An 18,371-nucleotide genomic window follows, 5' to 3' on the forward strand; every position below is an offset into this window, starting at 1 on the left:
ACGCTGACTCTGCCTCCTCCTGGTTACACAATGCCTTCTCGCCACCTGTGTACCCGTCACTGGTCACCGGCCGAGAGAGCAGGAGATTCAATGATTTTCACCTTTCTGCTTCTTGTCGGAGTCGGAATAAGAATTCCCTGATAATGCTAGTTGACACACACTTGACCGTTCATGTCCCTTGTCTGTCTGTCTCAGACTCAATCTGAGCATCTTCCAGTTGATCATGCCTTTCTGTGAGAAATGATCGTCTGCGATTACCCCGCTCCGTCTAGCTCGCCTTTAACACAACCCTGCGTCCAAGAAGCAGCCGGCATTCCTAAGAGAGACGCAATCAATTCCTCTCTCCTCCCCTCGCCCTCTCATTTTCACTTCATCTCTCGCTCCCCCTCCCATTCTCACTGGCAATTTGTCACTTAGCAACGGAGTCCGCCACGCCGTCGGTTGTGGACCATCCCCGGCTCCGTTCCTGTGCTTGACCCTTTGAAAGGCTCCCGGCCGGACGATACAACTTTCTGGTCCTCGACGAAAAAAGTCGGGGGTAAAATCATTCAACCAAAAGGTGGAAGCCTGAGCAGCTTCCACGTTTAAAGTGCGACTCAAGGATATCAAACAAGTCAATATAGGAAGGTTGGCTTCCGTTAATGTGGAAGGTCTAGAAACATTTGTTTATTTTGAGAACGATCAAAGCTCTACCAGCCAAAAAAGAAAAAAAAAGACTACTATTTAGAGAGATCTTCTTTGCGGCCCATATAGCACGCTCTCTTATGGTGATATGGAATTGCTATTCAAGACAAGCATGGGTAGGGGATTTGTTTGATGAACATAATGGCGCACTAACACCCCTGTAATCCTTTCTCAATTTACTGCCAATGACATTTTAAGTATTCCTAATGTGCTCCAGCCACGCTGCGAGGATGTGGGAGTGCAGTCGTCATATATCTGTGGGAGGCTGTGCTTTCAGGATTTCAGTTTTTTCTTTTTTTTTCTTCTTTTGCATCCTCTCCTCTGCCTGATCACAGCCAGTCAGCTCCAAGCCCAAACTACAAACACCATGTGTTTAAAAAAAAAAGAAAGAAAAAACCCAGAAAAACCATCCCAGCTGTTTGATTTTATCACTGGTAGATTTTGCATTCAGAGGTATGGGTGGTGCTGTGAGGGGGTAGAAATGGTAATTTGCATCATATTTTCAACCCATTAGCATGCCTCCCTGCTATCCCCACACGCATTCACATTCTCATCAGCTTCATTTGCCACTACCTGCTCTGGCATTTTAATGTTTATTCACCCCCCTCCCTCGCTTCGCAAACCTATAATCTGATAACAGATCTCGGCGCCATTAGCACATTGAAACGGGTGGAAACAAGTGATAAAATGTTAGCGAGATAGACACTGTGGAAGAGATTGAGATGGAGACCGTGGACCAGCACAAGACAAGTTGGTGGCGGAAACGGGACTCGCGAAAAGCAAAAAACAAAAAAAAAGAGGTGTTGAGTGTTTGTGAAAACACAAGATGTCATTTGAAAATGAGATATTGTGCTTCTTGTTATGCAAAGAGCGAATGGGACGCTCTGAGGGATATGATCTGAGATGTTTGACATGTTTTACCACAGTTTCACATTTCATTTACATTGTCAGTTTTTTAACAATTGGATAATCTTATGGCAACTTTTTGTAAAGAATCATCTATGGTCAAGACAATTGCTACTATAAAAACTACATTTAGAGTGCATTCATTCTCCTTTGTTTGCCTAGAAATTTGGTTCATTTGGGAAGATGTGAATGTGGAATCGAACACTAATGTGAACTCTGGTTTGCCTAAAATCTTAGGTCTATTGGGTTGAACTCTGGTGCAGTTCGAATGCATAACCATTTCAAAAGCAGGAAAGCGGACTGTAGCACAGGGCATTCTGGGTAAATACAACCAACACAAACACACAAATCTAGCATTAGTGGGAGATGTGATGTTTTGCCAATCCTTGTTTTTTACGTTGGAGGTTTTTGTATTTTCTTCTGGGCTTATTGGTCCAGCGCCACAGCGAGGAGGTAAACGTATTTTTCAAACAGTTGATAACTTATTCAGCTTCACTTGTAAAGTGATGTTTGTGGATATCAAACAAATAAAGGTTGGACTAAATAATGGAGAAATGATTAAAAATCTATTCACTTAATTACGGTTTAATGACTATAGAATGGTTCTTCGTGAAGTGAGCCCTTTAAAACAGCCAAAACATTTAATCAACGTTTAATCAACTAATCCTGAATTATGAATCTGACTTTCCATCTACATAACTAAAGAGTCTTATGAAACCAGAGAGAAAAAAAAGTCTGTCTTTCATTTTGCCTGATTTAGTTTTAAGTCTGGGCCACAACAACTAACTCATCATGTTTGTGATAGCTCATTAAGACTAACATCATACAGTGTGGTCTGTATTCTGACAGTACTGCTGGATGTTTCCTTAGATGTTTCCATTTACATATTTTCTTGAAGCATATCTTTTTACCTTCTGCGAGTTTCCTCTATTGTTTCAAGTTTTAGTTTCCACCAGAATCCAAACAATGAACAGCAGCAGCTCTCTCAAACATGCATATTTATGTTCTGCTGCTATGAGCTCACAAACTGGAATTCAAATCTGCATAAAACAAGTTCTGTCACATAAGATCCTTAAAATATTTCTAATATTACAAAATAGAGAGCGATGGGCACTGCTGACTAAAAGGTATTTAGCGCTACTCTAAATCACTTCTCATAAACATTAATACCGCTAACGCTAAGGCACTGCAACTCTATTTAAAATTAGAAAAGCTAATTTCAGTTGAAATTCTATCTTCTGTTGAAAGACTGCCACCGATGGGCATCAATTTAGTTTTTGAGGTTATCATTTACAAGATGTATGTGTCTCTACAGTCCGTGTTTTATTTTGTTCTTGTATGTTTCTTGTTTGGCATAAGGTCACTGGGAGCAAAAAAAGAACCGATGTCAAAACTTTATTCAACTGAAAGCTTACAAAACAGACAAGTAAATCAGCACTTTTGACTCCGGAATAACTAATTTAGGCGAAGCTAATTGTGCTAAATGTTTACAAAGTTTGCAAAAGTGCAGGAGCACAAAACAGATTGTTATTCCTCTATTAGCGCATTAGCAGGTATTGGCCCATCACTGGGTTCAAGACATCCATGGCACTAAACAAAATACAATCTAATTTTGTATCACCAACAACTGCACAAAGAGGGAAATGTAAAACAATGTTAGTGTTTTGGTTTTTTTTTTACATTTCTTTAACATGCCCCTGTGACATAAAGTTTCTCTGAATTTTTTGGGGAAAAAATGAAATCTGGGACTAAATAAGTAGGAGAAATGAAGGTGGGGTGTGGGTGAAAAAGACAAACAAACTGCAGAGCTGGATGAGAAACAGACAAGTATGCTGCAGCAGGCAAAAACGTTCTGCCGCAGAATCCATTCACACACTCCAACAGCTCTACGTCTGTGCACACCCTTATGCTGTTTGTTTGCCGACTCCTTCCCGCCGTAATTGCAGTGACATTTATACTTGCACCTGAAGCCTGTCTGCCTGCTTCCATTAAGTGTTGCCAGACTTGCAGAGAGGCAGACGAGCCTAGATCGGTGGAATGTACACACAAGCAAATGCAGCTAAAAGGGCCTTTCTGATTCAAAGGAGAGCTCTGCATCCAGGCAGGGTCACACATTCAAAAGCATAAATACATCACCAAGCATCTGTTTATAACACAGACACTTGCGTTTATGCTGTCACAGATACGTTACGTCTTGCTAGCCATATCTTCAGACTCATCTGATGGCGAGCGACATTTACTTGCCATTGTAAAATAACAGAAGGTGGCTTTCATTTCTTACTTTCACACCTCAAAGTGGAGATACGCGAGAGGACGGTGATCCGTCTCTGAACTTTCCCAGCCACAATGATAAATCTATCCGGCCTGGGAATCCTGGCTCCTCTCTGCCAGCCATTGATCATCTTCACAGCTCAGTCATTAAATATTTATTCTGCTTATTCGCTTGTGGCCACAGTTCAGTAAAGGCCACTGAGAGGGGTGTGAAAAAGATCAGCAACTCAACAAGACATCATTTTGCATCTTCTTCCAGTCTGCCAGGGCTGTGGCTCGCACACCTACAGAGGCAGTCGCAGTGTTTGAGCTATTATAATTAGCTCCTCTTTTCTCTCTCTCTGGCAGGATCCTTCACCACAAACGTATGAAGACTCCTCTTCCCGGGAGAGGGGTATTTGAGACAGATGCAACACAAAGTTGTTTTTCTTGGCCCGTGGTTGTTTACTGCACGGGGGAAAGCGTTATCTGCCATCAGTAGCATCAGCGTACGCAGTCTTCATGTTCCCACATGGGTCAATTACGGAAAGGGTCGCCAGGGGGTGGGCGCCAAATATGTTGGCTTTAAGGGAGAGACGAGGAAGCCGCAGGGTACTTCCTGCTCTGCTTGGAGTCAGTTGCTAGATTTAGCTACTTACTTGCAGGTGTTATTCAGGTATATTGTCTCAAAAGACAGGCAATCCAATGTCTGCGGGGTTCCTGCCGTCGCCAAACCCGTTCATCATTTTTGCCTTTAGCTCTGCGAACCCGTGAGAGTGCCTGACAGTGTGGTTAAAATTGGCCTTTTTCTGACCCAAAAGACTCTAATTCTTTGCTTCTTTAAACTTTTGACATGAATCGTTTCGATCCACACAAAAGCCTGTTCCTAAAAACCGCTGTGACCGAAGCGCGCACCTGCACGCCCTTGAGTTACATTCCGAGAAGTATAAAATGGGATTCACACATGGTTTCCCCTTGTTGAAGGATGTCACTTTCTTCTTTGTCCGGCGTGTGGGAGTTTTGCCCTCACATCTTCCTGCGCCCTTGAACACACCAAGTCATGACAGAAAGTCTTTAAACCGAATACATACAAAATCCTCCTGTCTGTGGTTTGGGAGAACACAGGGAAAAAAGGAAAACAAAAGTTTGACTTTCTGCATGATTGATCTCCAGCCTAAGCGAATAAGCAGAATAAATATTTTTCATGAGCGTTTATGAGTCTCAGGCCTTCGGTAAAAATGTAGCTGGTATACACCAGAAAAACCCCCAAAAAAACACATCCACCATTTTTCTCACTGTTGTTAGAAACAACAGTGAGAAAGACCACTCAGGTTTTCTTACTGTTTCAACTCTCTATCACAGGCCTTTGATCTTGTAGGCGCCTGAATTCAACACCTCCTCCTGACTGGCAGATTTTTGTTTTCTTCTTAAAGTAGACCTATTCATTATATTTTCGAACTTAAATCTTGTTTCTTGGCTGAATGTTCTGGATAACTCTTTTACTGTTTTTCTGTAACATCAGATATCTGTTGGTCTCGTTTCCTTCAAATTTACAGACACATTTTCTCACAGAAGTGATTGTCCAGAGAGGTCACTCCAAAATTCAAACAGAGCCAGCCTATAAGGCACCTAAAAGTTTCTGCGGTTTGAAAGTCCGCCTTCTATTGTCCCGTCTGTCAGAACCTGCAAATCTTTTTTTTTTTTCACAGTTTGGGTTGTTCAGGTTTTGTGTTATGTCCCATTTGTTCGTTTCACAGGCTATTATTTCTGCAGCTCAGAAGCAAATTGCAGTGCTCATATGCAGATTCACACCCACTGCCGGATCCTTTTTTCCTCTGCTAATTAATGGATTAAGAGGCATCATTAGAGACAGTGGGTGACGGCTGACAGCTCTTCACTTTGACCAAGCATCAAGGAGTGGGCGTGTGCACAGTTTAACATCGGACATTTAGCCTCCTGGGGACCGGTGTGTTTATGTCACCGCTCGGATCAATCTCCCACACAGATGGCAGGATTATATTCTTCCCACACAGTGGCTCATACCTTTTGTACATGCACAAAGCGGAGACAAAACTCGGGCCGGGAACAGGCTTCTGACTGCAGCGCAGAACTTCACAGACAGGTTCACAAAAAAGTTTCTTTAGCTTTATTTGGTTGAAATTCTGCTACTGTCTGAAGCTGTGCATAACTCAGGGCAGGAGCTCTTTAAACAACTGCTTATCACTGTCGCTGCAGCTCATGTCCTGTACTTTTCACTCACGGTCACACATTTCCATTGGAAATCTTTGTCAATGTTTCACTCTTGTCTAAAAACACAACTTTGCAACTGCAGTGTCTCCATTAAAAAAAAAGCACAATAAGAATCACACGTGGTTAACTCTGTTCACGCGATACGTCGCTAAAAACATGCCGCTACTTCCTGTCGCCATCTTCTTCATGGTTTTCCCCAGTGGCAGCATCTCGTTGTTGATCATTTGCAGTTGTGCAATTATGTGGTCAGTGGAAAAGCCCCTGCTAACACCAATCTTAATCAAAATTTAGAAGTTTTGTTTTATTTTTGTGCGCATGGTTCGTGTAGTTTGTCGAATAATGTGTGAGAAAAACAAATGATCAATATTTATGAATTTAAACAGGCCTGCTTTGGGATTTTTTGCAGTAGACTTACTAAAATTATTTCATTTGAATAAACATCACAGTAAATATGACCTCAAGGGCTATGCATGTATAATTATAGCACATCAGCCACTTGCATATGAATCTGCTCTTCTTAAAAATGAAATTACTACAGTTTTGTGTACGAATGCTATTGGGATGGAACAGCATTTCAGTAACAGCTGAACTTTTCACCCAGCCTTACGTCTACGTTTTAGCAAGCCACTTTATTGGGTCTTTGAACAGCAACTTTTTTGTTGTTGTTGTAGGAGTTTTACAGCCGTCCAAAAGAGGAAAACCAGAAAAAATGCCGACGTTTAGGATTACTCTCATCCACACAGCTGAAGACAATCATCATGGGTGATACATGATATTTACGAGGTTACACAAGCCATGTGATGTCAAAATATCTGATGATAGCCACATGTTTCTTTGACAGGGAATCACTTAAAAAGTGTGATAAATATGATTTATTTGTGAGTGCAGTCATATGAGTATGTTTTCAACAAATAACTAATTAACATCTCTTTTCCTTTCAGCGTGCAGCAGCCATTTTTCTTCCCTGAAGTCTTTTTTTTTTCTCCCTTGCAGGAAATCTCTGAATTAACTCGGCGACTTCACAACCTCACACTCCAGATCAACCTTAGCTTTTCAAGATAATTGCAGATTTGTGCGACGCCGTAACGTCTTTGCTTTCTTGTTTCATGTAGTGCAGTTGTCATCCGCTATATTCACTTCTCTGTAAGTCATCTAAAATAATTGGCTGTGGCCACCAAAACGAAGACCTCGCAGAAATTACCTAGACCCTATTAATAGAGAGCCCCGCTGGCCACATCAGTCTGTCTCCGTGGATACTAATATTGATGTACTTTTCCCTCATTTCCTTCCCAATTCCACGTAAACATCCCCTTTAAAACCACCCGAAGCCCAATCTCTCCACCCACCCCCGCCCACCTCCCCGTGGAGGTTGGTGTGCTAACTTTTGTCTCTCTTACTAACAAGCTTCAGATTTTTTCCAGTTTGATTCTTTTTGGTTAGTGAATTTTTTTGTTTTTATTTACCTCTTATGATTTCAATGACTAACACTGTGTCATTCACGGAATGTGTGCCATCTGTTGTTTTTTCTACTTAAATTGCGACCTACATACTAACAAATGTACTGTATCCTATCCTTTTTCTTTATTATTTATTTATTTATTTATGTATTTGTTTGGATGATTTTGTGTTGAAGACCCTTTAAGACAACTAGGCACTTATAGTTGCTTTCTTTATTTCTTTATTTGGATGTTTTAAAGCAAAAGAAATATAGGAGAGAAGAAGTTTCTAGGTTGTATTTTTCTATATTTTTCTCTTACTTTTTTTTTTTTTAGCCTCAGATTGTCTATGAACTGAGACACTGCTTTTGCTACAGGCAATTCTATCCCACTTTTTTGGGGGTTAGGGTATGTTTTCTTGAGTTTTTTTTTTAAGGTTCATCATTATTTTTTCTTTCTCCTCCCCCCTGTTTTCTCCTGAAGCACGCAGGCATTGGACACGCTATGGTAAACAAACTGCATTATATGGTAGATATCATTCTAATTGTCTTACACTTTGGTTTGCCCTGGGTTTTCCGTTACTCTTTCTATTCTGTTTGCTTAACTCAAAGTCCAATCCTCCATTGATTCCAAGGTAGCTGAAAAACTCCACCTATCTTCTTTTTCGTTTCTTTTTGCCCTCTCTTTGTATAAACTTATACAAATATGTGTGACAGATTATTTTTTTACTGCCCTTTATTTATTTCCCCCCTAAAATTTTCAATATTTTCATCCAAAGAGGTCTGCACAAAAAATATTTTTTGTTTTAATTTATATTATTTTATTATATATATATATATATATATATATATATATAGATATATATATATATATATATATATATATATATTATATATATATATATATATATTTCTGCTCTTATTTTCTTTGTGTTCAATATTATTTTTCTAAACTTCGAACACTATCCGTATGAAGAAATAAAGAACATAATGCAAAAATATGGGTTTTTTTGTTTTTGTTTTTTTTTTTACAATTTTGTATTAGATTAGGTATTATTTTATTTTTTTTATTTTAGAGGAGCCCTTTGAGGAGAGCTTACACAGCTGATTTCTCAAGAAAATGCTCACTGACTATTCCAGTGAAAAAAAGTTGAGAACAGGAATCTTTTTCTTATTTGAAAAAGATTAGCTCATTAGGCTCCAGACCGCCATCGGTTGCATATGAAATATTTAGTCATTTACTCACTCGCTTAATTGTTGCCTCTCGCAGTGCACAAAGCTCATAATTATGTGCTGATCTCCCAGTTAAGATGCAAAGAACAATAAAAACAAGTTTGACAAGAATTATTTCGGTATCTTATGCTGTGATATATATTCCTCCCACATGATTCCTCCCAAAACAACATTAACACCTCTACTATGCTTTAGAAAAGGTTGTGAAAAGTTTTGACCCTCTAGGAATCACTGTGGGCTAAATACTTTTTCACAGAATTCTGTATTCTTTAAATATATATATTAATAGCCCCTGAAAAAAATTTCAGGGGTTAACAATTAGCACTTTTGTAAGTACTAATTGTACTACTACTGGCTGAAACGTTTTACAGTTAGCGGTCTGCTACTGGCTGTAAAACGTTTCAGGTGCAACAAAGAATGCTAATCATAATACTAGCACGCTAAACAGCTAATCTGGGAGATTCTCAGTGAATGTCCTGTGAAGACTGACATCTCAACTGATCCTGAGCTTAAGCTGTAGGATTTGAGAAATTATTTTTTGCTGTCACTGTATATTGCTGTACTACCTGATGGATTTCTACTGCATGTTACAGAAGATGAGAAAGTAACATTTTCTAAAGCAAAATTGTGTATAATACAGTGAACAAGTTGACAACTTTATTGCAGCTATTCTTTTTCTTGCCAAAGTAAAACATGTTCACTATTTTATTGCAAAGCGTATTATCTTGGGACATTTTTGTGAGGTTTATGGCACACTGAAGAGTATTTACAGCATTTGATTTAGTGCTTAAAGCTCTTGCTATATAACCAGCCTCATATCAGGCTGGAGTCCAGCATCTCATGATTTCTCAGTGGTGAGTAACATACTCATGCCATAATGCAAACACTTACAAACACTAAAAAAACATCTTAAAATAGATGTAAGGATATTCAAAGTTAGGATAAAAACTGTTTTTTTTTCAGGTGTGCTAACATCTCAACACCATTCAGGCAGTTTGATCCAACTTTCTTTCACTGGGAAGTTCACCTTTAAATAAAGCTGTCTGCCCATTGATGCAGACCCTAAAACATGAATATGCATAAGCTGTGTGTGCTCTACCCATCACTAACACTAACATTAATTGATATTTGCACACTTTATATCTCTCATCCCTTGCATGAATATGGTAGGCTTCTCCATTTTTTTCCCCCTCCTTATTCTTTTTAAATAGGGATAAGACTGAGAATATATGTTTATGTATATATTTATATATATATATATCCTGGCTAACATATATGCATACATATATTAACTGTTCCAATATAGTTAATATGAACATAAAATGTGGTAGCCATACCCCTATGTTTTTATTTGTTTTATTAATTTTAGATATTAACCTACTAAAAAAAAATTATGACCTCACATCGTTCCCTACCCAAAAAAAAAAAAAAAGAAAGAAAGAAAATGACACAGGGAAAAAATATAGAGGGGAGACAGATTTCCTACTCTGGTAAGAAAAAGAGGATAAATGTCGGAAGGATTTAATTTAACCATTCCATCATGACATGAATTGAGGGAAAAGGCAGAAGCGTGTACATTTGATTTGTGATTTCCTCCTTGAATTTCGAGAGAAATTACGAGGCAATACGAGCGCACGGCCTATAACGCCGTCGTGAAAATGTGGCGGAGGCGATCAGAAAAGCCCTAAAGTCACGACGACGATCCGATGCCATGGGAATACCGACCCTTCCATTTACCAGGCACAGGGCTATCTCATCTCCCCTCTGGATTTTCCCTATTCTTTAAAAAAACCTCTCTCTCCTGTTTATTTCATCCGTGGTTATTGATCCCATCCTGTCCCACTTCCACCTACGCGTTGACAGTATCCAGTGATTGTAATCCTCCAATCTGTTTGCATGCAACAGTTGGCTAGAGCAACCTTGCGCCATTAAAACGGCGTAAGTGCTGCTGTAGCCCAGCACGTGTCAGCCTGTTGTACACGTATCTTGATGTTTTTTTTTCTTTTCTTCTATTTTTTTATGCTGTGATTTTGAATATCACAAACAGCATTAACAATGAGAGCTCTGTTTTCTTTTCCCATTTGTCTGTGACACCCTGAAATTAAATTAACTCCCTCTCCTCCATCCCCCGGCCCTCATTTCTGCTGCATCTTGCCAGATGGTTGATTTGCTTTTCCTATTTTTTTAAATATTTTTCCTTAACCCATTTGTGTTGTGTCCAAAGGAATTCTCCGTCCACCTCCATACTTCCTCCCATCCTTTTTTTGGTTAACGTGCATGGGCTGTGTGTCACCCTGTTAACTTGGATGGATTAATTTTGGTTCTTATTGAGCGAAACAAACCCCTTCCATATGAAATAACATGTTCAGTTCAAATCTGGATCTGGTTTGTGCAATCAAATTGCAGAGGACTTTTAAAGAATCCTCACATTTACTGACCACATTGATGAAATTAACCGAATCAGTGTTACTAATCAACTGTTCCAACGAAACCTTTGTTGTAACTGTACTAACAACCATTTTTGTGTCTGACTTTCCCTTACTTACAAAAGTACTAACAGTTTCCGTTCACCCTTCAACCTGCTAAGCCTTTTGGGCCTCACTTTGGCTCCCCTCTCCCCCTCTAACTGTTGCCGATACGACGCGTCCGGAATACTTTTAGAATCCCTGAAACGTACCAGCTTAGTTTCCCGGTATACTTTTAACTATAATTTGTAATTAGCTTGGAAATGTTGACAATCTGCCAGACACCTGTCAAAGTCAATGAGACCCCTTTTTCTGATGGAAAGCTCGTCTGTAGCGGCTTCACTCATAGTTTACTATGGAAATGTGAACGGTTATGAATACTTAATGTGTATATTTTCAATTCTTCTCACTAAAGATCTATGAAAGTAAGCAGATGTAGCGCTGTAAGGGTAAGTGATCCATGTACCAGGTAAGCATTTCAACCCTTTTCTGCAATGCATGTGAAAGATAAGTGTCCAAACCTGACCAATCAGTTGGATATGAGAAAAATAATTGATCACGTTATATTTCCAGGAGCATGTTTCAGTTGGACTCAACTTTTTATGTTCATTAACAGAGTAAGTCATTAACTTTTGAGAAAAAAAAAACATTCATATAACCTCAATAGATGATGCACAAAAGAACAGTACTCAAGAAAACAAGAGAGGATTTAAAAATATATTTGTTACTGTTTTTGAAGATCTTTGAACAGTAACTTTCACACTTAGTGACTTTGAATGAGAGGGTTGATGTTGATGTGGGCAAAGCTCTTAACCTCAGGTTGCTTTCTGATCTGTGTGTCGGTGTATGAATGTGTGTGTGTGTTAATGAGTGTGCTTTGGTGATTGGCTGCAGTTTAAAGTGCTTTGAGTAGTCTCCCCTCTTTTCAATTGATTCTTTGGGTTTCAGCAAACGTTTAGACCTACTTCCTCGTTGTTCAGATGAAGCTGATGCTGCCATTTTCTGGTCTAGTCCACGTTCAGCCAGGGATCTGCCGGCCAGACTCCGTCTCCAAGTGTCCTCATTGGGCCATTCAGGCTGCCCTACTTTGCAGCCACCCATGCAGCTTTTACAGGCGGTTTTACAGGGTGTTAAAGATTGATGAAAAGTCCTAAAGTAAGACATAAAAACATTAAACCCTTTACGAGATAAATTCCAATGGCCTTTTACACAAGGTTTTGGATTTAAGCTGCATCTTTAAATTTGGGCTGTTTTTCTCTTTTTTTAAGAAATTCATAATTTATTTATTTTGTCCCTTACAGTTCTTGACAAAATATGCAGAGTTTTTTTTTTTTTTTACATGTATGTTGTGGTTGGACTATAAAGTCTGACTCAGGACAAGAAAAACTTTAGGTCGGGATTTATTGCCATGTTTTAGCCTTTTTCTGGAACCCACATCTTGGGAACATACCTTTATACAAAGGTTTATTTCATAAAGTTTTGTTTGTATGGATTTCAGATGTTGAATACGTCACCAATATAAGACTATAAAAACTTTGTTTGGTAAAAGTTTCAAGCATTTTAATAAGTTATTTAGTTATTTTTGAGAATAAAGTAGGCTTTAAATTTAAATAGTGACATTAAACGGGCTGAAAATGCACATTTTTCTTCACAAAACCCTGCGTTTTCCGTACATCATCAAAGTTGGTCCTTGAACGCATCAATTACCAGAAAACCAAAAACCCATCATGTCACTATGGAGGCAAAATTAAAGTTTTTTTTTTTTCTTTTTTTTCTGGAGCAAAAGGAAGGTTTAGTGCTTTCTCTTGTACTTGCTCAGAGCCCCAGAAACTACCTGGCTTCGTTCTGATCCATATATAGAAGCGGTGAAGTCGCGGCTGCGCTCGTGGGACCCCCTATTAGTGTGCTTGCTCATTTCTTTTCTTTTCAATTTGGCCGTAGTCAGCACATAAGTTTTTCACCGGGCCTCTGAGGACCAGCAGAGTGGAGAAGGTGGAAGTATTCTAATGCACAGTGAACTGTGTGCAAGTCAACTAGGTAAACTCTGTGTGTGGGTGTGTAGGTGTGCGTGTGTGTGTGTGTGTGTGTGTGAGTCAGTCATGATGGGGCTTGCCACCTGCACGGTGGGAATTACACCCTTCCATTCTTTTCTTTCGCGAGAAGCTAATCCATCATATCAGCTAGGTTTTCATGTTGTCGTAAAGAATGTTTTGTCAGGAGGGAACGCACAAGAAATCGACGGATCCAAGAATCGTTTCAGCGGCGGGAGATTTGGTGAACTTCTCAGCTTTAAGTGATTTGACGTCTCAAGCTGTGTCGGCCTTAAATCTGGGAAAGTCTCAATTCAGCACAGAGCAGCGAGGTCTGAGATCCTCTGTGCTGCAAAGAGACTCTGGGTGAAAAACCCTGGAGAATGATTAAAGTCAGCAGGACTTTTAGTCGGGTTTGCGCAGAACAACCAGGTGTAAAGATCCAATACAAAAAAGGAATTTTTAGTCGTTTGAATAACGACTAAAAATCCGTATTGACATCTTGACATGTTTCTCTGCCGGGAGCATTATTTTTTTTCGCTCTAGTCTTTGATCACATCGCAAATCATTTCATAAATAAGATCCCTCCAGGCAATTTTTACTGATCTGTCTGCGTTAAACGCTTTGAACCTTTTAGGCAGCGCATTTACAAATAGTAGAAAGAAAGAAATTTTTTTTTAAAAACTGCTGATCATTTCTGATTGTCTATTTTTGTTGTTGTTGAATTTAATAGATGTCTGGCAGTTTGTCAATGTTTCTCCCTCATAATCCCTCTGACCATATCAGCTCTTGACATCAACATCTGTCTGCGAAACGTTTCCACGATCAGTTCCTTAGCACCTGTAGTCGACACTTTAGTCTCAAGACCTTGCAGGTTCAATACTTCCTTATTTTTGATGACCGTGTGGCTCATTTGAAGTCAAATAAGTGTGTTGGGAAAAAAAAAAAAACTGCAACCATCCTGATAATGCCCCACATTTCTTCTCCCTAGCCGGTGAGGTTTCCACCATGACGATAGGACAAGTGAGTCGGTCCCACTGAGAAACCCGTTCTGTGACCCCCACTGACCCCCACACACCAGCTCTGCAAACTGCAGATTCTTTACGCCAGAAGCGTCTGGCCAGTAGAATCGTTATTACTCACCAACAGCAGACATAAAAATGGGTTGCCCTGCTAATCAGGGAAGTACGAAGGAAAAAAAAAAAAAAGGTGAAAGGAATTGGGAATCAAAACTGATGATTCAGCTGAGGATTCGGGATCTGTGGAGTGCAGTTGCTATAGTTTGGCTTCAGCCATCAACTTCCGAACTTTTAATGCATTCATTTGTTCCGGACAGAAACAGTTTACGCGTCAAGAACCCTAAGAGCCTAATTTTCCATTGGTTCATCTGAATAAGACTTGTTTAGAGCCATAAATCATCACCTTCCTAAAATAATGGACTAAATCATCTTTTGATCAACACTGGTAAAAAACTTTCAAATGTACTAGGAGCCATGTACTAGGAGCCATGTTGTAAGAAGTTATTTTAAATATATATAATATCATTTTTGTAACAAATAAAGGGCACACTACTCATTTGATTGTGCTATAAAAACTGCACTAATGTGTGTGGAAAATAAATAATACTGACACTTTAAAACATTAGTTGATTCTCTATCGTTTTAAAGCCAGAGTAAGGTTAAAGACTCCTGGTCAAGAAAATGTCAAATTTGTCACGTGTGAGCCAAACGTACTCAAATTCAATCGACTCGTTCTGTCCGCAGGCAGTAGAAAATTCCTCTCTGAGTTCCTGTCATGATGTCTGTATTACTGCCACTGCTTGATGCGGGACGCAATGGAAAGCAAACATTGATGTGCATAACTCCTGGGCAGTGCCGAGTTTATACATTCACGCAGAATCATTACATATTAAATCAGAGATGAGAGCACTTTTTCCTTTCAGCGAAGCCAGCTGTTTTAGTATGATTAAAGCATAAATAATTGACAATGCAGCCAATATGGTCCCAAATCAGACAACATGATTTGGCTGTGTCTTTTGTTTGAAAGCTCTGTTTTGGTGGTGCTAATGCTAAATACGGTCATGATGTGAAATGACAACACAGCGCAACAGTACAATTAGCTCAATTATACTTATTTGCATTCCCGTCAAGTACTGCAATTTGGTCTGCATTGTGATGAGCTGAATGTGGAGAGAATAGGTCTTTATTCGGAATGATTGCCGTATTATCCGATGAGTGGAGGAGAGGCGCTTTCCTTGAGTGTATTCCACATCTCATTTTTCTCACTCTCCAGGTAGTTATTGAACTATCAGTGAACAGGCTGCTGTGACATTTAAAACAGTTGTTTCGTCTCATCTTCCTGAGCTTTGTGTGCGCTGCTAGCGGTGTAGCTCTCACACCTCTTAGTCAAATCCAGGATAAAACATCTTTCTTTTTCATTGGATTACTCGCGCTCTATTGATATCAGATTGCAGAGACTCAGTATTTCAAACACTACACGATTTAGTTTGAGCTTTAACACACAGCCTCCCAGGCTTGTTCTGTACAATGTGAAAGAGCAGAATTTTGAATATGGCAAGTCCTGTTTCTGCGCGCCTGTTAACACTATCTCATACTTTCAGCTTACGTCTGAGTCTCTTGATTCCTCATTCCAACCTGGCACCGTCGACTCCGTCTGCAATCAAACATTCAATGCAGAATGTGTAACCTTGCGGAGAATGAAGAGTCTGGAGGCAATTAAAATGAGACAGGAGTTATTTTTAGTGATAGCGCCTGAAATGAAAACTGGTTCAGCAAAGGAATGTTATAGAATATCTATGCCAGGCAGGGGAGAGAAGGGAGAAAAAGAAACACAGGGCCACTTGTATAGATCAAATGGCTTATGTTTGGTACGTTTAACAAGTAGTAAAATGATGAATGTATCAAATGAACTCAGAACAGGAGGAGAGAGAAGGAAGACGTTCAGACCATGTCTTTTTGAATGAATGAGCTTCAAGTCCAAAGCCCAATTGAATTGAACTAACTGAACATTTGGTAGTTGATAGTGGATATTATTAGTGTTATTACAAGAAAAGTACCTGTCCAGTTTAAGTTTTTTGGCCCGTTGTTAACCAATCCACAATCCAGTTGAAGCAAACTGTCTCTTTCACCTTTTTCCAACATCGTCAATGATCAGTACACTGGAGTTCACGGCTCAGCCTTACTATAACAAGTGCACTCTGCAGTGAGTAACCTCAGTCTGTCTCGCACCAAAGAGAGCAATGCACCCTAAGACACAGCCCTGCCCATCGCTGGCTTTTAATCTAACATCTTCCTTGTTTCTCCCCTTCATTTCTTCTAATTTCTCTCCTGTCTTATCACTCTCTACTCTTGCACTATTGTTCCCTCTTTCTACTTCTGTCTCTCTTGGCCGGTGCCTGCACTAGGTGACCATCTCTGTGGATGGTATTTTGACCACCACCGGCTACACCCAGGAGGATTACACCATGTTGGGCTCTGATGACTTCTTCTACATCGGGGGAAGCCCCAACACGGCAGACCTGCCTGGATCACCAGTCAGCAACAACTTTATGGGCTGCCTTAAAGATGTGAGTCTATTTTTGTTTTACCAAACAATACCAGCCAGCATCTGTTTGGTTCCACAACAAAATGTACTTATAGCAGCATAACACGGTTGCGGTGAGAACATGTTGGATCGTAGAACAGTCTCATCCTCACATTTTTTCAGCGAGCACCCTTGTGTTGACTGACACAGTCTCTAGAGATTCATCAGCGTGGGCAGATTTAACTCCCATATGTTGGAGTGGGAGGTGTCAGATGCAAAACATTGTGAATTGCTTTCCAAGTGTTTATTCCCTCTGTGGTTGTTCTTGCACTTTCTAACCCCGGTATAGTCCAAACACTTCAGCAGAAATTAATAACGCCACAACAGGCTGACGGGGGAAGCCGCCGTATTCTGGTTTTATTCAGTTCAGTTCATATGGCTTTAATGCTGCCAAAGTTTCACCACAAAGATGAACAAGCTGTCGTGAAGACCAATCATGGCCCCGACTGATGTTCTCTTGTAAATGTAATGGCTTGTATAGACGCAAAGCAACATGGTACTATCTTATATCCTCATAAAAACCTTGCTGATTGAATACGTAATTACTTTTGCCATCACTTTTAATGGATCACACAGTAATCACACCATCTCTAACTTAATTATGCCTTGAGAATTACATTTTCATTATTTGGCTTGCCATCAGAAGGTTCCCCTGTGAGTCTTAAACCTCCCAAGGCATTTAACTATCCTCTCTCTCATCAGGACAAGACAGGATTTATAGTCAGTGTACAGACAGAACATGGCAAAGGGGAAAAAATGAAGAGACTGGGAGAGAAAACCGAGAGCGAACAGGAAGAACCGGAGTTGAAGACAAATAAGCGGTGTTAGAGAGCGAAATGGAAATGGAGTTGTCGGGCCTTCTGTTGCCCCAACTTTAAGTTTTGAGACTGGAAATATTTTCCAATTAACCCACAAACATGCTTTGACCAAGAAATGTTCCATTGTGGTTCTGTTTCTGTCTGCAGTACCTCCAGTATTGCTCTGTATTCAGTTTTGTCCATCCTCATATGAACTCTTGACTAGTTTCATTGTCCCTACGGAAATAAATAAAATATACCCACCTCGATACGCCACAGTGAAGGCTGATTCGCAGTGTTAGTTTTCCACCACACAGCATTTGACATTTGGCCTAAGAAGTGAATTTATGATCTCTTTTTGTACATAACCCGTTTTTTTCTTCTGGTCATGTGTGCGGTGCCCCTTTGGAAGCACGCTTAACACAAGACTTGTTATATCTTCCTTTCAACAATCTGTTCCTTCTGTCCACTCCCATAAAGTCCAGATTTGTGGTGTGCACAACTAGTAACATTAACTGCAGCGACCTGAAGCTGAAGAGTTATTATGGGCCGCTTCTCTGGCTCCTGCACCGCATGCCTAGCTTGTCACATTAGCTGAATGTCCCTCTCTTGGCAAGTTTGTAGCTTTGGTACAATCTTTCGCTCTTCAGATGACAAATTGAACGAAACTTCTTGAGATGTCAAAGCTGTTGTTGTTTTAGAATAAAGCCCTGCTTTT

General features: G+C 39.9%; 1 protein-coding gene across 6 annotated transcripts in view; it reads left to right on the forward strand.

The window, feature by feature from the left end:
* Nucleotides 1–18,371, forward strand: part of nrxn2b (neurexin 2b) — a 686,688-nt gene that overhangs the window by 273,813 nt on the left and 394,504 nt on the right. For 5 of the 6 annotated variants that reach the window (XM_055058558.1, XM_055058564.1, XM_055058563.1 and 2 more), the window contains 2 exons: nt 8,010–8,033; nt 16,678–16,839. In XM_055058558.1, the coding sequence (XP_054914533.1) occupies nt 8,010–8,033; nt 16,678–16,839 (186 nt within the window). The remainder of the gene's footprint in view (nt 1–8,009; nt 8,034–16,677; nt 16,840–18,371) is intronic. The other variant, XM_055058559.1, reaches the window with a different exon arrangement.

The sequence above is a fragment of the Poeciliopsis prolifica genome, unplaced genomic scaffold, assembly GCF_027474105.1.
Source record: "Poeciliopsis prolifica strain line A6 unplaced genomic scaffold, Auburn_PproV2 SCAFFOLD051, whole genome shotgun sequence".
Classification (NCBI taxonomy): domain Eukaryota; kingdom Metazoa; phylum Chordata; class Actinopteri; order Cyprinodontiformes; family Poeciliidae; genus Poeciliopsis; species Poeciliopsis prolifica.